This window comes from Podarcis bocagei, assembly GCF_964188305.1.
Source record: "Podarcis bocagei genome assembly, chromosome: 5".
Lineage (NCBI taxonomy): Eukaryota > Metazoa > Chordata > Lepidosauria > Squamata > Lacertidae > Podarcis > Podarcis bocagei.
In genome coordinates this window covers 59727830-59750815 of record NC_138129.1, presented here as the reverse complement: position 1 = coordinate 59750815, position 22986 = coordinate 59727830, and the positions used below count along the sequence as shown (strand labels likewise).

General features: G+C 43.6%; 2 protein-coding genes across 5 annotated transcripts in view; one reads left to right on the top strand and one right to left on the bottom strand.

Moving 5' to 3' along the window:
• The window catches only part of SSBP3 (single stranded DNA binding protein 3), a 172549-nt gene extending 167975 nt beyond the window's left edge, over positions 1-4574 (top strand). For all 4 annotated transcript variants that reach the window (XM_081195423.1, XM_081195422.1, XM_081195421.1 and 1 more), the window contains 3 exons: positions 428-456; positions 862-963; positions 2564-4574. In XM_081195423.1, the coding sequence (XP_081051549.1) occupies positions 428-456; positions 862-963; positions 2564-2593 (161 nt within the window). In that variant the 3' untranslated portion in view covers positions 2594-4574. The remainder of the gene's footprint in view (positions 1-427; positions 457-861; positions 964-2563) is intronic.
• Positions 4575-14641: 10067 nt separating this feature from the next.
• On the bottom strand, positions 14642-22982 carry MRPL37 (mitochondrial ribosomal protein L37). Its single transcript, XM_081195415.1, has 7 exons — positions 22519-22982; positions 21341-21524; positions 18727-18842; positions 17156-17341; positions 16788-16939; positions 15375-15578; positions 14642-14824 (listed from the first exon to the last, which is right to left on the bottom strand). Exons 1-7 carry the CDS (start codon positions 22901-22903, stop codon positions 14747-14749), a joined length of 1305 nt encoding a protein of 434 aa, XP_081051541.1. The 5' UTR covers positions 22904-22982; the 3' UTR covers positions 14642-14746.
• Between the last annotated feature and the right edge of the window lie 4 nt (positions 22983-22986).

Here is a 22986-nt window from a genome sequence, read left to right as displayed (position 1 = left end):
CAGTGTCACGAAGCTCGCGGGAGGGAGCTGAGGCCGTAGCAACTCGATTAGGCCATTACTCTAGTGCCGTGCAGGAAGGTGAGCCGGGGCTCTGCTCCCGGGAGTTCTGCATGCAAAGGAATGGCAGCTGAGGCAACCCCAGCATGTCCCTTTCTGGAGGCAAATGTTAAGAGGTTTGCATTAGCCCAGCTGTGACCTGCAGCTCACTAATGTACTGCCAGCTGCTTCCGGGAAGGCCAAGGCGGAGCTTTTTGCAGCCGCGTCTTATTTCTGGATGATGGTTCAGGAACCGGACACTTCGGTGCAGAACGGGGGTGGGGGAGTGGGGAGAGCTGATGGGGGGGGACCCTGATTGAGAGCAAGGAAATCAGCTATCCCCCACTAACAGCCTACCTTTCTTTCCTTTCTTTTGTTCTTCTTTCGCAAGGGTCAGGAGACATAGATGGACTTCCAAAAGTAAGTCTGCATTCTTAGACTGGGCCGTGTTCTTTTGTTCTTGCTTTCATGGACAAAATAACCACTATGTTGTGGGGTTAATATGGGACCCTGGGGGTAGGGGCAGGGAGGGAGTACTGAAGCTCTACCCTTCTTTTCTGCCCTCTGCTCACCAGTGCAAGGACATTTTCTCCCTCTTCTCCCCCCCCCCCTTTTGCTCTTAGCCCTGTAAGGGAGTCATCAAACACAAGTCATTTTCTCATATATATTTAGCTATCCGTGTGATCTTTTTTTCCATTGTAGAACAATATGTTTTTGTTGCAGTTGCTAGTACGCAGCATACTCGAAAAGGCACACACTCACTTCTTGCATGTGTATCTCTGTGTGGTCTGTTGTTTCTTTTTAAAACAAAAAAAAAACCTGCAGAATTCTCCAAACAACATAAGTGGCATTAGCAATCCTCCCGGCACTCCACGAGATGATGGTGAACTGGGAGGCAACTTCCTCCATTCCTTCCAGAATGACAATGTGAGTCATCCTTACACCAACTCTTCATGCTAACCGGGGTTTGAATCACAGAGCCTGTTAGGCTCTTTCAAGCTATTTCTGGGAAGGAATCATTGATATGTGCAGAGAGGGGAGAGGGAGGAGGTGCTATGTGATCATAAAAGGGTGGGGGGAGGGAACTAGACATAGAGAAATGGCAGCTTTGGAGCTGACAAAACTTGGAAAAGATACACAGTACGGCATATTGAGACCTGACATACCTTTCAAAGACAAAAGGTATAAATGGTTCCAAACCGAGGTGATTAAAATAGAGAAAAGAAACCATGGTTCACTTGTCTTGCTAAGCCATGATTTGCTTAGCTTAACTGCTGTGCTTTGCTTGCATCTCTGAACCGCCCACTCCAGCCAACTAATTATGCTTTGCCCGTGGCCAACAAACCAGACTGTGAAACCATGGCTTTAAGCTGGCTTATGAAGCTATGCCTACAAAACAAGAGACAGGAGCAGTCAGAAAATGAAGCCAACATTGGACAGCGCAAGCCATGGTTACTTGACTCATTTGTGAGGGTCATCCTGGTTTGATCAGCAAGCCATGGGTTATTAAGTTGGACCACCCAGCAATGTAGTTACCACTTCGAAACATGATTACAGTCAGCAGGCAAGCAGCAAATTAATATGTATGGCTTCCAAGCACTGTATATGTGAGTGAGTGAGATCACATCTGGCAGTCTACATGTCCATTTCATGCTGTTTCCATAACAGTGATTTCAGTGAATGTGAAGCATCTAAATAGAAGGATTCCTCCTGCTCACTAGAGGAAGGCCTCATCCTGCCCTCCCCCTTGTTCTGGAGTGTCATCTGGCGCTTTGGAGAAACTTTCCAGGGTGGGAGGGGGAGAGGAAGAATCTGCAATGGCTTCCCTCCTTTCCTCCTGTGAGGGGTCCTGTGGGGACAGAATTCTACCCAGAGTAGTCTCAGTTGATAGTTATTGCACCGGCCATGTATATCCATGTTTTGCATAGTAGCATATGCCAAAGACTGAGCCCTGCCCTGCCCTTCAGAATTCCCAGTCAAAATTTAGATGAGCAAAGGGGAAGGGCTAGGAAAGCTGCCTGCCTCCTTTAGTTGAATACGTCCATACATGAGGTCCTAATGCTCCTGCGTTTCACTCCAGATGTTAGTTCTACCAGTGGTACTTCATTACATGCAGTGGCGCCTTGAAATGAAACACAGTATGTTTCCTATAAAAGACTGTAAACTGGCACTGTATTTATCATTATATACATTGGGGGGGGATTTTTTTTTTATTGTGTTCTGCCACATACTGTTTAGGCTTTTTTATTATTATTAAACTCTCCTTTACCCCCCAGTTTGGCAAACTGTAGTTTGGGGAAATGGGAGCGATTATGTCCTGATAAATTAGCCTTTAGCATATTCTAGCCCTCCTGATTTATTGAAGCCAATTACGTTGCTTTATAGTTTTCATAAGCCCACATCTCTTTCATATCTCATTTCCTCAGCTTCCGCAACATTTAGCATTTTGGTCTTGTTCTTGCCTCACTCTAACGCTGTGATTTCTCTCTTTCTCCGCCCCCTCCCCGTTTCCCTCCCAACCGCCCAGTATTCTCCCAGCATGACGATGAGTGTGTGATTTCCCTCCTCCCTCACCCCGCATCCTCTTCTCCAGGATAAAGAAAAAGTCGGCTGCCATTTGGAGGATCTCAAGAAATTATGCAAGAAGAGAATCTAGGTGTGTTTGGCAGGGAGACATGCAGAGAGCCGGGGGGAGACCCACCCCTGATTTTTAGTTTCATGCAATAAAAAGGCTGAACTTTTTATTCCATAAAACAATGAAGGACAAATCTTTAAAATATTTCAAGACATGACCAGATCCTTCTGCAGAAGAAGGGTTTATTCTATGTACATGACACTTTTTTGTTGATTTTTTTTTTTTGGAAACAAAGCAAAAGCCTCTAGCACCCGATTTCCAACCTCCTTTCCTTGATTATTCTTTTAAACCTGTTGTATGTTTGTGCTGTGCTACGCAAGGAAGCTAGTCTAGATATGAAATCTCATGTTGTCTCTGTAGCCATTTTAAAATAATTAATAAAACTGGAGAGTTTGGTTTTTTTATATATATAAATTGGTGGGTTTTGTTCGGAAGACCACTTCCTCCCTCTCCCCCCCTCACCCCAACTTCTTTTTGTTTTGGTTGGTTTTTGTCCCCCCCCCCCCCCCCGCATTTGATGTTTTGCAGCACAAAACATTCTCCAGCAAGGAAGATCCAAGTGGAACAGATTTCTTCTGCCTCATTCTCAGTTGCGTAATGCAGCTTGGCCCCCTTGTAGGATCACATCCTCCAAAACTTTTAATTGTGATCTTGGTATCTGTGACTGTGGCATGCACTGTATTAGCCCCCTCCCTCCCTTGTCCTTCTCCCCAAATTACAAAGAAATGTTATTAACTCCCCTTTTGCAAAATTTTTGAAGTGTCAAAAATTCCGGGGGTGGGTGGGTAGGTGGGGTTAGGGTACGTGGCATTTTATTTTTTATGTTGGGGAGGTTTTGGTCCTCCGGAATTGAAAGGGAAAGGGGTTAAAAACTTGACCTGGGACACGAAAACTGTGAGCGCAAACTTCTTAACATTTGTTTTTTGTTTTAATGAAATGATGTGATCTTATTAGGGTTTCACTGTATATGCTCTGAAACTGGATGGAGATATTTTTAAGTAATTATTGTTGTTAAAATGTATACTTGCTATTCTGTAGGCTCTCTCTCTCTCTCTTACTCTGTAATTAAAAGCAAAATTAAAAAAAACAACCCTTACCTTCTCATGGTAGAGGTGACTACAGAAAAGCATACAATGTATAGTGAAACTCGCAAGTCTTGGGATCTCTGTACATTACAGTCCCTTGTAGCTGGTCTTTGTTTTATATAAAAAGAAGAAAAAACTTCACTTCTGATCTATGTATTTCATATTATGTAAAATATTATCTTCCCCTGGATTTACCTACCTTTGTGCGGATTCTTGAGAACATTGTATCTTGTTTCAGTGTTTTTTCTTACCTTGTAGTCTGGTTCTAAAATTAAGCGAGGGAAAAGAAAAGTAATTATTATACATTGTAGTTTGTGTACGATATTTGTTGATAATGTTTTATTAAAGGGATGTCTTTTTTCCGCACCCCTTAACGAAATGTTTTTTTTTGTTTGGTTTTTTTGGGGGGAAACATTGGCTTTTTATTATTCTGACTGAAAACAAAAACTATGTGAATTGACAAACTTTTTTAGTAGTACAATGACTTTTTTTAATGTTTGCCTTTTTCTTAGGCATTTTAATTGTGTTTTCTCTGTAGAAATATGATGGGGGGTGGGGTTGACAAATGGTTGGTCTCTCAGTCAAGAAAATATTTAAAAGCGGGGTGGCGGGGGGGATAAACCGGCAAACCAATTTGTCCCATTGCTAATGCAGCACCCTTTCTATTTTTTTTAAAGGATAACTGACAGGTTTCATTGTATTAAAGTGATAGCTAAATTATTGTCTTCATTGGTTCGGGGTGGTTTTTAAAAGATGAATCAAGACCCTCTCCTCTCCCTTTCCCCCCATGCTGTAATAAATATAAACATTTGATTTCAGTCCCTTGCTGTTTGTTACTGTCGTAGCAGCTGTCTTCTGACTCTCGTGCCTGCAGTGGTTCCAGAAGAGATGGCTTGGGGTGTAGTCTATGGTCATCGGCTGAATTCGTTATTCTGAAGACACAGCTAACTGCTTGTCACAAAGGTTATAGGTGTGTTGGATTCCAGGCTCCTGCCACCACATTCGTTTTTAAGACATTATTATCCTGTTCAGTCAATATTGAAAATGCATAGGAAAAGTAGCTCGAGAACAGTATAATATCAGACAATGGAGGAACAGCAAATCCAGCCCTACTATTAGAGTGAGACAGCTGCCTCAGGTGGCAGATCTTTGGGGGCAGCAGCTCTCTAAGCTGTTTCCTTCTGTTGGAAGAAACCCAAACTCCTGCCCTCAAGAGAAGGACACTGTCCCACTGGCAGTGTTGAGATAACATTCAGCTGCTTGTGAACGGGGAGTGGACTGCTTCTTTGTGTGTGCCATCTTGTCCTTTGCTTTAGGCAGAAAAAAAGGCCATTCAAGATGGTGGCAGCAGTTCTAAAGCTCTTGAAATAAGGGTTATAAGCAGACCTCCAGAAAAACTACTGTGTGTTTTTAAAACAGCAGAAGTCCTCAGTGATCCTTCCTGCTAGCTGCTCACAAGAAGCAGAAAATGAACCCGCAGTGGTGTTGAGTTTGACACCGTTTGCCCGAAAAGGCTTGTGCTGTTGTGATCTGTGAGGTATGGCTGTACCCATGTGATTGTCAGTGGAGGAAGCCTGGATTACTGCCTTCAGGGTGGCGTCCTCATACTTGTGGAAGAAGTTGCTATCTAAGGTTGTTGTGACCTACTTTTGCTCACCTCTGGGAGCTTTGGACTTCTCCAACGGCACAGCTCCTTTCTAAATGGCAAGCCATTCCTGAAAGAGAGTTTCATTAAGCTGCTTTTGAAACGAAGGAAAATATACCAGCTCTTTGGGATTGCCTGTGGTATAGTTCTGCGAATCCTGGCCCAGGAATCTCTGTGCGGGATATTGTTTCAGCTATACAAGTTGCAAATATATGCAGGGAAGGTGCCAGTCCTGTCTAGCCATACCTAATTATGTTGGTAGTTATTTTGTAGTACAGTGGTACCTCGGGTTACATACGCTTCAGGTTACATATGCTTCAGGTTACAGACTCCGCTAACCCAGAAATAGTATTTCAGGTTAAGAACTTTGCTTCAGGACAAGAACAGAAATCGTGCTCTGGCGGCGCGGCGCCAGCAGGAGGCCCCATTAGCTAAAGTGGTGCTTCAGGTTAAGAATGGTTTCAGGTTAAGAACGGACCTCCAGAACGAATTAAGTACTTAACCCGAGGTACCGCTGTACATGGGAAAGCTGACAGAAGAAGAAAAAATTCTTCCAGTTCACAAGAGCTCCACTACCTGGTCAGTTGAAGCTATTTTTTGCATAGGCTGTAGTCGCTCCCAGGCCTTTGCAGGGGAGATTGTGAAGAGGTCCCTCTAGCTGTATGTGGTGCCACAGGGGTGGGGACCCCAAGGGCTGCATCCTCTTCTGGGTCGCCTTCCAAAGGGCCACATGGTAATGGTGGGTGGAGCCAGAGGAAAAAGTAGGTGGAGCAATGGGTGTGAACCTTTGTATACTGGGCTAGTTTCTACACATGCTCACACACAATTCTCTGTTGTCCATCAAAGCGAGCAGGAGATATGATCAGAGTTCAAGGACACCTTCCAGCCAGGCATAACCACTCAAAAGAGGATATGAAGAAAGGCCAGAGGCTGCTGTGCCTATAGGTTGATGTGGAGGAGCAGATCCACCTTTATAGTGGGCTGCTCCCACAGCAGTTACTTCTCAGCTCGCTTCTCTCTGGTGTGGAGAAACAGCAGTGGTCTTTGATACTCGTCTCATCGTGTGAAGAGGAAGTCCTTGTGCCGTTATAGTATGAGCACATCCAACAGCTGCTGACCATCTGAGAACGCTGACTATGGATGGTCCACATCAGGATTAGTTGGATAAGTAAACACAGCACCCACCGTTCAAGCAACGTAGTGGTGTGGTTGTACAAAACTCCGTGCACTTTTGCAATCTTGTTTTGAAAGCAGTGTTGATCTTTCCACTTGCAGTTCAGAGCTCAGTCACGCAACCGGCAGTGTGGAAAACTGCCCAGTGCATGTAACAAAAACCTGGGCAATGTCTTGCAGCACTAGAATTCATCTTAAGCAGCAGCTGCTAGTCATAGAATCTTAAAAGTTGGAAGGGACCCCAAGGGTCATCAAGCATCCATGACAGATGGCCATCCAACCTCTGCTTAAAAGCCTGCAAGGAAGGAGAGTCCACCACCTCTCGTGCGAGTCTGTTCCACTGCCAAACAGCTCTTACTGTCAGAAAGTTTTTTCGGATGTTTAGTCGGAATCTCCTTGCTTGTAGCAATTGGTTTGAGTCCTACCCTCCAGAGCAGGAGAAAACAAGCTTGCTCCCCCTTCCATGTGACAGTCCTTAAGATATTTGAAGATGACTTTTATATCTCCTCTCAGTCTCCTCTTTTCCAGAATAAACATACCTAGCTCCTTCAAACGCTCCTCGTAAGGCTTGGTCTCCAGGTCCTTTATCATCTTGGTTGCCCTCCTCTGCACATGTTGCAGCTTGTCAACATCCCTCTTAAATTGTGGTGCCCAGAATTGGACACAGTATTCCAGGTGGGGGTCTGACCAAGGCAGAATAGAGTAGGACTATTACTTCCCTTGATGTGGACACTATACTTCTGTTGATGCAGCCTAGAATAGAATTAGCTTTTTTGCTGCTGCATCACACTGTTGACTCATGTTAAGCTTGTGGTCTACCAAGACCCCTAGATCCTTTTCACATGTACTGCTAGTAAGTGAGGTGTCCCCCATCCTATATTTGTCTGGTTCTTCCAGCCTAAGTGCAGCCATCTGATTAAAAGCAGAAAAGGCCCGCAATACTCTGCTTCCTCCCTCCTGGTTCTCTAGCATAATGACTACCAGAATGGTCTGACTTCTCCAAAGCCCCCCCCCCCCCAGCAATACAGGGAGGAATTCAAAATGGTGCTAATTGCTCTTGTCAGCTCAGCTCAAAGCATTTTTGCTTGCCTGGTAGAACAATCTCCTGCATGCTGTTGTGGTGATTCTCGCAGAAAAAAACCTCCAGGCAATTTGGGGGGCATATGGGGGAGCAGCCCCGCTGTAGTAGCAGTAGACCTTGCATGGGCTTCTGCTAGTGAGACCCGTTGAATCCAGCCCTCCATGTATTACCTTTTCACATCTAAACAACACGGCACTTGGACTCAGCAACACTTAAATCCTGATTCATCCCAGGGACAGGGAGCAAGGCAGTTGATGAATACTCATGCAATAGTATTGTGGGACACGGGTGGCGCTGTGGGTTAAACCACAGAGCCTAGGGCTTGCCGATCAGAAGGTTGGCGGTTCGAATCCCCGCGATGGGGTAAGCTCCTGTTGCTTGGTCCCAGCTCCTGCCAACCCAGCAGTTCGAAAGAACATCAGTGCAAGTAGATAAATAGGTACTGCTCTGGCGGGAAGGTAAACGGCGTTTCCGTGCGCTGCTCTGGTTCGCCAGAAGCGGTTTAGTCATGCTGGCCACATGACCCAGAAGCTGTACGCCGGCTCCCTCAGCCAATAAAGCGAGATGAGCGCCGCAACCCCAGAGTCGGTCACGACTGGACATAATGGTCAGGGGTATCTTTACTTTTTACCATGCAATAGAGTTACAGCTTCTCTTGGGGCCAGCATTTCAAGTATTTTGCTCACAAGCTGTATGGAGGGCTTTCTTTTAAAATGTACCAAAATATTGAACTAAGCTGTGTTTCGCAAAATTTATTCATACATAATTTGTTCTGATCCTATTAGGGATCAGAGAGGGACAAAGCATTGCAAGCTGTGGGCAGTATCTGACTACCTTGCTTGCGCAACAGAAGTGCCCCCCCCATCCTCCCTATATCTGTTCTGAGGCATGTGGAGAAAGGGATGGGGGAAGTTCTACTGCGCAAGCGAATACCACATTGTGATGGCAGCCTGCTGCGCTTCTCTATTTGTAAGATTTAAACAGGCATTGCCTGAGGACTATCAAGCCTATCTTTTTAACTACATGAGCAAAAAGTACCTACATGAGTACTACATGAGCAAAAGTACTACATGAGCAAAAAGTACCGAAAGACTGACATTTTCTGAATGCTAAATACGATGCCCACTTCATCCTATGCTTTGTAGTGATAAAACTTGATAATCACTGACATGTGTTATCTAGGCATGCCACATGCATGAAGCCACTTTGTACATTTGTACATAATCCAGGGGTTCTCAAACTTCCTTCCCCCACAGCCCACTTGAGGTGTTTGAAAATGACCACGGCCCCCCACTCTCAAAATGGTGGTGCAAGGGCAGTACCAGTCATAAAATGGAGACAGGTGGCTTCTGATATAATCAGCCAGCAATTACTGACATCATTTTCAGCTAAGAGCTAATCTAGCATTGGATACTTTGCCACTGCATTCTTTACCACTGTTTTCCTTGTGGCAAGGAGTTCCACAGCTCTGTCTTGCTCTGGAGCTATTAACAGCCTCTCCATTTTAGTCAGAATCTGCTGATCCAGAGGTTCTAAAAGGCATGTGTCCATCTCATCCCCACATGCATTTCAATGAATTTTTACCCATCTCTCATCCCCTACCCCATCTTCCCTTCATGCTCGGCTTTGTACCTTAACAACCCCCCTCAGCTGCCAGGGTTTTTTTCATTCCTCCTCCCTGTTTCTTAGACATTCACTACTTTCTACCTATAACAATTTTTCCAATAACGTCATATTTTCAGTTTGTTTTAGTAATCTTTTGTTCCACTTTCTTATTTCTTTTAAGAACCTCTTCTGGCCCTTTCTCCTCACAGAAGGGAGACTTCCTCTCCTGCTCCAGCCCAATGCCTGTCTCAGCTGCCCCTTATTATTGATGCTGGCATTGGTCAAAACAAAAGCCCATTGCATAGCTGATAAAAGTTTGGAGCCCAGCAGAATCCTGAGGGACAGATATGTTCTGCCTTCACCTCCCAGGTAGAGGCTATAGGAGTAAAGGGAGAACTGCCTGAGACCCTAGGTTTGGTAGCTAATGCCTTTCTCCCTATTTCACTCTAGATACTGGCCTCCACCAAACAATCAGCTTGCTTAAGGCTATTATCCCTGGGGCATGTTTGCCTATTTAGCACTTTGTGGAAGCCATAGAACTAGGTTCCATTTAAACATGGTAGACTTTGTTTTATATAGACACACAAACACATCCATCACAGCAAATTCCACTGATGGCTACAGGTATTAACCATTTGCTTGTTATAATCCTATCTTCCTCCAAATAACATAATAGCAGCTTGTCTAAATTTAAGATTAAATAGCAAGATTTGGACTTTGTATTTGTTCTGGTAACTGGATCAAATATCTGTTGATCTGTTACAGAAGACAGGCTTCCAATTATCTCATTACTGAAGATATGTCCCCTCCCCCCCCCACAGCAGAAATGAAATGCAATGCAATGAAATGAAATGTATTAATCCAGCTGTTTCTTCAAAGTCCCTAGTTAAGAGAGCCAGATGACTTTAAATGGTTGGGTCTTCTGGCTTTTGTTGTTGTTGTTGTAGTAATTTATTATTTATACCCCAACCATCTGGTTGGGTAGCCACAAATGTTCTTCTCCCCTACGGTGGAAGCATTGTGGGAAGTTACAACTTAATATTCATTAGGATTATTAACCATAGGATCACATGCTTTGCTGACTTGCACTTTGACACTGTTTGTCCAGCCTTAAGCAATGGTTTGTTTAAGACTGGGCACCCGCAGAGACTATAGAAACAACCCAAGAGATGTGATGTGCTGCTCCCCACAGCTGCTTTTTATTCTTAAAGCTGCTGACAGGCCCTAAGCCCTGCCTCAACCCTTGGACTACTTGCGAAGGCTAAATGCACTTGCAGGTGTTTTCAGTGAACCCCCAAGGCAGCTCTCCGATTCCTTACGCTTAATCTCTTAATCCAGGACCACCAGTTCAGTGGCCCTAGGGGAGCCACTCATTGGTTCTGCTGCTCTCTTGCACTTTCATTTCTACGCAGCATCTCCTTTGTACCAGCCAGCGTGCAGCTGTTGGAATTGCCACCGGCCAGCTGTTCAGCAGGGTCCCTATGGCCAATCCTGCATCTTGCCAGCGCTCTTGTAGCTGTTGCTCTCCTTGCTTCCTTCTGTAATAGTTTGGGACGAGGTTGTTTAAGTCATTAACAAACAAAGAGAATGGATTTAAAGTTATCCCTATTCCCCACCTCTACCCCACCGTAGTAAAAGCTATACACTTCAAACTTTTTTTTTTAAAAAAAGTGTCATCAGAAATCTGACTTTACATTCCTTCCTATGATATAAATTGCAGAATTTTTAAATGTAGTGTTTTGCTGTGAAACTGGGAATTTTGTTTAGATCCGTTTTTGCAGTGAAGGCGTTTGCTGGGTTTTAGAATACTTTAGCTAAAGCATATTAGAAGTTTATAGTATAAAAACCTGCTGGTTTATGGTTCTAGAGCATACGGAACAACAAATACTACTTGGTCATAACACTGGTTGCAAGTTAAGGTAGCTATTCTGATGTGTGGGTGGTGGTGGTGGGAATTATACATCATGAATGTCTATTATCTGGTTATGCTAATTCTATTTCAGAACACCCAGGGGGATCATTGTCCTGTCTAGCGCTGGACTACAAATGATAGGTGGCAAGAGCCTGTCCCAAGCTGGCCTTAGATGAGATAAAAATGAAACGCCAATTGTGCAATGCATTCATTTCCCATTTTCCTTTTTCCCTGTTAGGGAGTACAGGAAGAATGTGTGCAACTGAAGTCTAAGATTGAGTTGTTTGTGGGCACATGCAAACCCCTGGTAGAGCTATTAGCACAGCCTGCAGAGTTTGATTTCATACTAGCTTCACATCAAGGGAACATGCTGTTTTAAGAAACAATTCTCCCCTTGAACAGCATACAGGCTTCATCATGCACTGTGTTTTATCTGAGCCATGCATACCTGTTGAAACAGTTCAGACAAAGAGATCAACGAGTGGGAGCAACTTCAAAAGCCTATCACAAACACTCTGGCAGGTCCCTGGGGCCTAGCCTTAGAATTGTCACCGTAGTATAGAAACTGTAGGAGGAGAGAGCATTTGTCTGTGCTCATAACAGGGAAACAAGAGGGTGGAAAGGCGTGTTGAGAATACAGATTGTTCCTGGTGGTTTTGTTGATGCGTTTTCTTTTCATATCTAAGAGACACAAACCGCTCAGCCAGGTCTCCCTGTATAGCACTAGGCCTTGTGTAGCCATTGTCTGATGGCTTGCTCACTGTGGCTGAGGAGCTGCCGAGTGCTACCATCGTGCTAGCTGAAAATCTCTGGTATCGGATAGCTCCCCTGCATCACAAGTCAGTTCTACATCTGTCAAAATCCATCCAGTCCTGAAGTGGCAACGAGATGCCAGTTTTGAGGGCCTGTGGCGTGTTAAGATGATGTATCCAGCATCACACAGGCAATTGCTGTTGACATCCCTAGCAAGACCTGACAGTAACATGTTGGAAAGCCTCCTGCAGCTAATATATTATTAGCTACATAAAGATGAGGTTGTAAAATAGATTTTCTCCTCAGTTCTATGCAAATAATAGAATTCAACCAAGCCGAAAAGAATTTTCTGTTTCTTGGACAAGCACAAATTAAGAAGCTCACAATGTTTCAGTTGGAAATATTTTTTTCTACAACTAGCTTTCTGGTAGAGCAGAATTGCTTTGTCAAAGTTTTGCTGCTTCTTGCTTGATCAGAAGCAAACTGCAGCTATGCAGTAGGGTGGTTCAGCCTCTCTTGCTTAGGGAGCTCTGTCCCCTTTGGGTGCATGCCATTATTTTTTCAAAAGATTTACATTCTTCTACAGAAAAGATGGGGAATGTGCCAGCAGATGCAGCACAGTAACATGGCAAGCCTCTACATCCTGTTGTTTCCTCTTACCCCCATAAGAAGTTCTCAGGAGCTGATTGGTCCCCTCTTTCCCAGTGACCAATCAAAAGCCTCTGGCTAGACCTTAAGCACATGAAAGCAGTCCTCTCTACTGTTTACTCTCTAGCAACTGTTCCTTGGAGGCATTTGAACCTAGAGCAGAGCTTTTCAAACTCTGACTCACAACACCTTAGTGTGTCAGCTGAATGCTCCCTGCACTCCCCAAGGGGCTGGAAAGGGGTTAGTTTAACCTCCGGTTTGCCAGCAAAACTGAATTACCATAGTCACAAAATGATGCATGTCTAAAATGTATGTCACCAACAATAAAAATTTGGAAAGCTCTGACCTAGAGATTGACTATAGCCATCATCACTAGTAATTGTTCACAGAGTTATTCTACAGTGGTCTGTCTAATCTTTTAAAGCCATCTAAGTTAGCGCTTGTTGCATCTTGTCAACAAATTCCAAAAGTTATTCTTTATGAGAAGAACTTTCTTTTGTCTGTCCTGGACTAGCATTAGTATGCTAATGGGTCTCTTTGCTGAATCCCAATAAGCAGGAAACTAGCTACTTTCTCCCTACCAAGCACAAATCTTACATCCTATTTTTTTTCATTAAAGGACCCCAAATGCCAGATCATTTGTTGGGAACATGTTTCATCTTTAGCAGCACTGTGGTTGTACTTAGTTAAGCTCAAAAATATAATTCAGCTGGTAACTGCATATCATTGCAGATATGGAAAGCTCTACTACTTTCTTCCCTCCAACATGAGGACCATTCACTTATTCTCGCTCTCAGTGTCCTGGGGATACCCAGCCCGATGGAAGGGGTATAAATAATGTTGTTGTTGTTATCAACCAGTTACCCATCCATGAGGACTTGTCCTTTTATCCCATAGCGGTGAAGTTTGCTCAGGAAAGAACTATCTGTGGCAGAAACCATGTTGATTCTTAAATGATCTTTTAATAATGCTCTCTACCAGTTGACCTGGCCCAGATGATAAGCTAACTAACTTCCAATTTGCATGATCCTGCTCCCTTTTTAAAAGTGCTACATTAGACTAGAGTAGGAAACAGTTAATGCCATCTAACTTTACAAGAACACTGAGTCAATATGGAGCTCTCCAGATGTTTCTATCAGCCCTAGCCAGAGTGGCTAATGGTTAGGGAACGTTGGAAGTACAGTACACAACAACTACCCCTTCCCAAGCACGTCATTTCTTGGTCACTCTGAGTTCTTTACACTCCCTCCCTGGAAGTTCAGGCACAAGTCTCTGTCCTACATCTTCCACTGTTGACTATATACAGTGAATTTATTCAATTTTGCTGCTTTATCTTCACCCATTTGTTTTCTAGCAACCCAAATAGCTTTGTTCAGTTTCCTGATGGATTTTAGAGATTTTTAAAAAAACTTTGTTTCACTTAGCTTATTGTCAAGTTAGATTTGAGCAAGTTAGATTCCTTTTCTAAAGGAAGCTTACTTTTTTTTTACAACTTCCTGAATGTATCAATGACACAAACCTTTATAGACATAATAATATACATAATACTACTATCGGTATATATTCTAGCTATGTGTATCATTATGGTCTAAATGAAAATTCAAAACATTTGAGAGATTTGATCTTCTTAAATCTCAACTAGTCCTCTCATTGTTTAGAATTCTTCCTCTGCAACTAAGACACTATATACAGTAGTTGTTTGGAATAACAACTTTCAACTTGGCTGTTTGAAGCCCTAGAATGTCACCTACTCCCTAATGACTGAACAAATGCAACTGAAGATGTTTCGTAAAAGTGCATTACTTGATTGCTGCCACCCCAGAACTTGTATTAATATTGTCACTCAACCTAAGTTGGGGTTTTTTTTTTGGGGGGGGGTGAGCTGCTATGAGGATGAAAGACAGGATTATGGCCCAAGTATAGCTAGCCTTAAGTGCAGAACTAGATTTTGCTTTCCATTCTTTCTTGTAAAAGTAGAACACTGGCACTTAATGATTCAAAATGAACGCCAATTTTAAGGTGTTGAATGTTATGACAACAGATTGAAACAATATTATTTACATGTGACATATATAAAGAAACTTTATTTTTTTTAAAAAAAATAAATAGTCTCTAACCCTTAACTGCACCGTAAGCATATGCATTACAGGAGGAAACAAAGGCAGAGCTCTGCTCACACGACACCATGCAAGTACAATGCCAGGAACTTCTTGAATGTGTCTGGTTGATAGCCATGTATTCCAGCTGGAATCTGTAGGGGGGAAATTTTGGATTTTCAATGTCTGTCATACACATTAATACAGCAATACATTTCACTGTGCTCAAATACCATCTTAAGTTTATTCTCATCCTGTCCCTTCCCTGAAACAAAGGAAAGGAAGCAATTTCTTGAAGAGGATATAAAAAGGATTCAAACAACTTAAGGTTTTGTGTTTGTTTTTATAACTTTTGGATATCCTGAAGAGATGTTGTCAGAACCAGGCTCTAATCAGCCAACATGCACTTGAGCATGGCATTATCGTTAAGGCATCTGTGCATGCCTGTTACGATGTTACGTGTACTTTTACAATGATACACACTGGTCATTTCTGCTTGTAATGCACTCGAAGTAATCACATGGGTGCTGGGCATGAAGCACCTCAGTGCTACTGAGAGTCTTAACTTAATGATGTTCAGGATGCCCACTATTCTAGTTTCAGAGAATTAATATGTTGCCTTTTAGTCTCCAAGCTTTTCTGTCTAAACTATAAAGCTAGACCGAGTTCCTGCGGCAGCAAGCCATTCTACCTTCATCAACATACCCGGACAACTTTCTTCTTGATTACTGGACGACTCCTGAAATCCTCATACAGAAGATGATCTGCATCCATCCAGGCCAGGTTTTTAACACCATTGCTAGAGTCTAGGTCTGTTGTATTCAACTGGAACACCAGGAAATGGAAGTGTTGGCCATCTGTAGCCACAGTCTGCACAACAATGGGGTTCTCCAGGACCCTGGGCTCATCCTGGAAATCGGCATGAGAGGGAAGTGTGAAATAAGAAGCCATAGGATAAGCTCCGTTGGTCAAGAGAAATGCTGTACAGTATTAAAAAGAAGAATACTGCCTATTTTATAACTGGGTGAAACCGTGAATGGGTTCAATTCTTAATTTGTTAATGAAATAAAGATAAAAAGGCACACAGTGTGGCTGTATCAGAGGTGGTTAACTTGTGGCCCTCCAGGTGCAGTTGCACTGCAATTCCCATCATCCTTACCAGCGGAGTCCAACCACCCTTAATGAGCCACAGATTCCCCCATCCCTGATTTACTCTTAAGCTTTGCCACCCGAATGTACTTGAAAACATGTAAAGTTGTCCGTCCACATGTGGATAACTGGGGATAGAAGGTAGCGCAGGAAAGGGTCACAATGGATGGTAGAAAGATGCTAGACAGCAGCGCAAACATCTGGCCAGGAAAACATTTTGAGTTGATAAGACAGGCTAGCAAGACAGAGAACTACAATTATGTCTGATTTTAGTTTGGGGGAAGAAGTGGCACCTACTTGGAGGGTTTGCCAGAGGCCAAGCCAAACCTCAACAAAAGCTGCAGGACTTGAGGACAATCTGTGACAGCTCTCCATGCTCATAAGTTCAAATACCAACTATCAGCTAAAAAAGCTGCTTCAATCCCATTGGGCTTTTTTCCTCTTCTGTTCAGGTACCAGACATTTACCAGACTATTATTTATTCAGTATTTTATATGAGAAACTCATGTTGAATAGAGTACCATGACGCCCACAACTGACCTAGAATTCAACCAAGGCTTTTCAGTTAGACTCCTGGATGACAAGGACCATACAACTTAGCAACAAGAATTTGTTTTCCTACATCAGTCAGTCCCCAACAATCCCACACTCCCTGTGGACAGCTGAAATGGAAAGTGCCAGCTTTTTAGGGGTTTTTTTAATGCAACTTATGGGTCACAATACCACAGTGTCCTAGCACTGCCAAAACACCAACTCTGAAACACACCAAGCTTCCATGTGGATTTGCCCATGGAAGGTTAGAGAGCAAAGCACAGAAGGAGCTTCAGCAAACTCTTGCCTCTGAGTTAGGAACAGCAGCTAGCGTGGTGACCATTAATGGAATGATTGGACGAATAGAAGCAACTAACTGCCATCTCCTAATTTGGACAGCATATGCCATAGTTTTCCTACAAAAATCTTAATACTCACCCCATATAGCTCCTTTGCTTTGGCCAGAGCATTCCCAAAAGCAAACATTATCATTTTCGCCTGAAGCTGTGGTGGCCTCATTTTACGTACGGTGTCATACTGAGCAATGTACACAGTGTGAGGATAAGGGTATGGGTACCCTTCTCGGAAACCTAAAGCACAAATCAGGTGATAGTTAGAACTATTTCACAACTCATTGCTCAAGAAGAAGACAATTTCTAAAGTGCAATTAAGAAACCTGACATTTTAGTGTATTGACTTCAACCCCCTATTCTCACATATGCCATCTGATACAATCTCATCCATAACAAATTAACATCTGTGAAAATGATTTTTTCCCTTAATCCTCCAAGCTCTAGGAAATTCACCTGTATCATTTTTTATGTCATATGCATTAACTTCTTGAAGGTCAATTGTAGGCAAAACAGGGTAGAAGGTTTCTAAAGTGTGGTTTTCAGTGGCTAATATCTCATCTTTGGAGGCTATAGGCCGTAGAAGGTTCGTTGCATTCAAAATCTTCCCGTGGGGACCACGAACCTGGAGTAGAACAGATTCTGTAAAGGAAAACAGTGGACTGTAAATAGATCCTTCCTCAATAGAACTATGCTGAAGCTATCAGCTGACCCATATAAATACCATTCCAAAAATGCTCTTGTAATCCACTAGCACAGGGGGCAATCTCCTTTTCTGTTTGGACAGCAGGTGCTAGCACTCTCCTATTCATGCTCCCTCCCATGTTGAGCAAAAGAAGACCTTCACGACTTCCCATGAATATGCATAGCTAAATGTACAAGTCCTCATTGAGTGATTGTGGATACTTCCCATATACTTACTTAGGGGAGCTTACTGTTGTATTATTGGAACCATCAATTTCCAGAAAATGTAATGGCACGCCCTTGGCTAGGAAGGGCACCTAGGCTAGTGTGGATGTCAATGAAACATGGTATATTTTCTATAAAGGGTTTCTGCCCTCCAAGACTGAGAGCAAGTGGAATCAGTCACTACAGGAACTGGGTAGGTGGTCAGCAGATCAAGCTAAGGAAATCAATTGGTTCATGGCCAAAATTAAGATCATATTTTTCGATCAAGCTCTATTATTTTCAGGAACACAAGTCCCAAATGCTTTGAGAACATAAACTACCAATATGTATTTTACAGAAATGTCCTGCTAAAGATCCAGCATTTATATCAATTGTGCACATTTTGCAAGTTTACAGTAAAGAACAGTCCCCTCTAATTTCAGGAGAGCTATAAAAGCCATTTCTTTACAGCAGCACAGCTCTAACAAATAATGTTACTTGTACAACACTGGCTCTATGGCAGGGGTAGGAAACTTGTGACCTGCCAGATGTTGTCAGGACTCTGATCAGTTCCCAACCAGACTGGCCAACAGTGGGGGATGATGGGAATTAGCTCTATGGGATTTTCTCTGTCCTTCTACTTATTCCCCTTTTGTTAACCTACAGAAAAAGGTTCATGACATAGAAGATCTTGTGAATTTACCTCAAGGGCACTCTTTCTGATGCTAAGCTGTGGACCTTATAATCTTTTTACAGAACCTTCCTTATAAACAAAATACTTATTTTGACTTGTTTGTTAGAATCCCACACATTTCCTCCAATCTGGATCCCAAGATGGCTTACAAAAAAGGATGGATATATAAAAACTACAAACAATCCAAATAATAAATAAATAAAAATCACCAATAAAATTCCATAAGCTTCAGAGCAAACGGATCATATGCCTTTATTTCTTAATGGTGAGGGCTGACCATATTTCCCCAAGGAGGAGCCACCACTGCCCTGTCCCACCACACTCCTAGCATCTCACAGGGGTGTGGCCATAAGCAGGGCTTCTCCAGCTGACCTTAAGGCAATATGGTGGACAGAACAGGGAGAGGTGTTCTTTTAGGCAATTCTACTGGGATAAAGAGACATACCTCGTTCCCATGCAGCTGCCACTCTGTGGTCTTGAGCAAACATTCTTTTACCCAATAAGGGGAATTTGGCTGTCATCGTCCTGCATAAGTGAAGCAAGTCTTCTAAAAGTACAGGGCTTCAGAACAAAAAAATAACTAATTTACTGACAGTGCCCAAATCACAAATTATTACATAGCAGGATTTTCATGGCTATTGGTTTGTAAATATTATAGCATTTGCAATGGCTAAAGGCATGTTCAGGCTCAAATGTGTGTTACACTTTACAATATGTTTCCAACCAGTGTTCAGAATTTGCTATGTGTAATTTGCACCTGACTATTGGCCACTTGTGACTAAGTGAAGATGTCAGGTGCCATCCTGGTGCCCAGTCATCTCCCTCATCAGGCGGTGGATGCCTGGGGATCCTCGGATCTGGACTGTTTTCACACACTAGCAACATATCCTGTAGAATTCTACCCATTATATTTTATCTGCACAATCAGAATGAATTTCAGAAACCAAAAAGTTGTATTGAAAAATACAACTTTTGAGTCGTCTGGCCCCCAAATGGCAACTAGACATTCCGTTTTGGCAAACGGAACGCTGCTTTAAGGAGTCATTTGGTGCCTAGCTTATGTATCTGAGTTTCTAACACTGTTCCCAACCACCCACGTTGAGCTGGAAGGTCTGCAGCAGGCTCCTACTCACCCTCACTTGCACATGAGTGGAAATTCCCTGTACTTGAACACGTTAATAGTCAGGGGCTAGGGGGAGTGCTATGCAGGCAAATACACTGAAGACCATTCATGTGTTCAGCCAAATGCCTTAACACAACTTCAAATTATAGTTACAGTTAATTATACATAGGATAGTACACCAGGTATTCATTATTAAGAATGCCAGGAATCAATAATTAAGCCAATCAGTGTTACCGGCAATCATCTGGAAACAATATTGTGCAAAGGCATAAGCAGAGCTACATTAAAATAGTTCTGTGCAAAAGGTAACCCAAATTCTATGGCAAGTCTCCTTTTGCATAATTTATTCTACTTCTAGTCATGGGTGATGACTGGAGGTGCGAATGCAGGTGGAGAGAGTTAATTTTTATTATTAGATATTTATCAGCAGTAGATTCAAAACAGTAATTCTTCTTACAAGGTGTAATTAATTTATGGAATCCATTGCCATTAAGACCACTAGCCAAATTAATGAAGGCTACGTTAGGTCTATCAGCAGCTAGTGGCAAGGCAAGGCAAGCAGGCTAGATCCCTATCTCCCCCACCCCTCCAATCACCAAATTTGACGGGCAGGAGCAGTGGCAGCACTTTGAAGCCCCAATGATCCAAAACACCACACATGGCTCTCTGCATGCACTGGTGATCAGATGTGCTTGCACAGAACCAGTGGTCTTTAAAGGGATCTCTGCAAGCACCTAAGATCAGCTGCTTGTTGCAACTTGAAAAGAGCCACACAGGCTTTGCAGGAGCTGCCAATGATGAAAATCAGTAGAGCCTGCAACCCCCTTTTTTGGCACAGTCACATCTTTACTGACCAACAGGACAAGTAGACATAGCTTGGCTAAAAGTCTTGCAGGGCAAATGGAGAGGCTAAACTCAGTCTTAAGCCAACCACTGACTTAAGAAAACTGATTCATAGCCAATGTACCTCCAAAGCTAGTTGCTGGGGGAGTGGCATTCCCTTTATGCTGAGTTTGTGAGCTTCCCAGAGGCATCTGATTGGCCAGAGTAAATAGCAGGACATTGGACTAGTTGGATTTTGGGTGTGATTTTCTTATGTCCTTAAGTATGGTTAATAACCTACACTACTGCCCTATAGATTCTGAATGTTTTAGCAGTCATTCCTCAATCTTTCTTAGCCAGTCACTAGAAACTCATTTAAATTCATGTCAAGATTCTAAAGTGAATTCTGCACTTATACAGAATCAAAGAACATACACAACCTTATCCATAAGCTGTTCTCATTCAGAACAAAGGTGCAGAAGTAATTATTCTTCAAATCCCTCCTTAACACACAGATTTTCTATAAAGCCTTTGGCACAACCCCCTCAATGTTTTACTGTAACAAACCCAACTGCATGCAACCAAAATCATCATCCATTCCAGTCTCCCCTTCCTCTGTTGCTTCCCCATGTCAGATTTTTGACTGTAAGCTAAATAGGGCAGAAACCTGTCCTTATGTACTCTGTAGAATACCTCACACACATCTGAGGTGCAGTAATAAAAAAGTAAACTTCCTAGTTTTTAATTTAAACACATACAAAGGCCAAGAGTACAGAATCAGTCTCCATGGAACATCTCAGGACAGTTCCCCAAACACTTGATAGTGAAAGCATGTTTTTTTCTGAATTAAAACTGGACAGCACATTTGATTCTTACAGCCCCAAAAGTTGACTTTTTAGGGTGTATGAAAAACTAACTGCCTGTAACTCTGCATGAATCACTACTCTGCAAGGAGGCATAAACTGATCCAGGCTATTAGTTCTGCTGTATTTGTCACCACACTGTTTGCTAACTGTCTTATTAAAAGAATAAAATATATAAGCTGTTATGACAATTTCAGAAATGGTCCCAAACAATGGAACAACAAAAAAGGAAACTTGAACCAAAGACTTACCAATAGGTTTCTATAGGTACATCCTCCTCACTGCTACCCCAGAGGCGTGCATGATAAATGGCATTCTGGACTCTCTCATCCTGGTTTTCACATTGATTAGCTGGGTCATTGATTATGCTAAGTATTTGCGAAGGTAAACCTTGTGTCAGCTTTGTCTTGGTTAGCCACAATGCTTGCTTTACACCTTCAAGTAAAATAATATATTACCAGTGAGCATATTTAGTACTGCATCTTGCACTTCAACCACTCTTACACGAGAACAAGGACTTTTCCACCATTCTTTTTAAGATTTGGAGCGGGGTGGAGAGAGCTATTCTAGAGACAAAATGGAGCAGAAAACCAAGACCACCTTATAAATGCTGCATGCATTGCAGTTAATTACTTAACAAAACCTGGACAAGTATAGATAAGCTGGCACAATGTGGCCCAACAAGTTTGTGTCCACTAATTTGCAGTTCCCGCCTTCTTATAACTACCACCTTTAACAGTATTTATGCTTTCCAAATACTGGGCTTTTCTTTGAAAATAACGATTATGATGCTGGGCAAGATAAAGCAAGTAACAAATTTATTAAATAATTTTACATTGGGGCAGCTGCCTGAGAGAAGAGCCATGTGACTGTGCTAGCCTCCTAGGCTGACCATTGTCACCTGCTCTGCTCCGATGTGGAGTGCTTCTGGGAAAGGCCTGCTCTTTAGCAAGAGCCAGACAGCCAGCAGTGCCACATCAGCGAGGAGACAGCTTGTCACCTAGGAAGCCAAAATCTCCATAAAGGCAGAGCTATAGAACTGTGCCATTAAGAACAGCCCCTTTAAAAACTTCTACACAAGCTCCCTTTCCCCTCACGTGCTGTTGCTGCATGCCTTTTTTTAAACTGAGACTGTCCACTCCGAGAGCCTTTTCTAAGCTGCAGGACTGGGTGTCCATGCCATTAATGATGCCTGATCTGCATTAATGTCCATGCCATTAATAATGCCTGATCTGCATAACGCAAGCTCAGCTTGTCACTTCGCAGGCACCAACCTCTGGCCGGTCTCTTCCTTCCACCGCCCCCTGCATCGCCTGCCCTCGAGGACTCCCTCAGAGCCCAAGCCATCCTGACACGAAACACCCCGAAGCTGGCCGGCCTTCCCCGCCCACCAGCCTCGGTCAGCGCGGGCCCCGCAGGCAGCCCTCACCTTCCAGCACGCGAGTCCGCTGGTGGAAGATGTAGCAGGGCCGCTGCTTGTAAGTAGGCATCTCCTCCAAGCGGGGGCCGCCGTCGTGCCGGGGGTCGTGCCACCCGCGCTCCCACTTGGGGTGACGAGGCTTGGCCAGCCATGGCACGCGGTGCAGCTTCCCCTCGTACGTCACCACGTCGAGCTCGGGAAGCTGCTCCCGCACCGGAGGCACTTTGCGTAAGTACCAAGGCAACGGCGCGCCCGGCGGCGGCCCGCGCACCGTCCACGGGGTGCGGGGCAGCGGCTCCCGAGGACGCTTCGGCCCGTAGGTGAATTTGGCGCGGCGGTGCCCGCAAAGCGCCCAGCACTGCGCCCGCTGGGCGGGCAGCCGTACGGCCAGCATCGCTGCCTCCGCTCCACGTCGCCGAGTCCCCTCACAGACACCTCACCGCCCGCTGGCGGCCGCAGCCATTTTCTTTCCGCCTC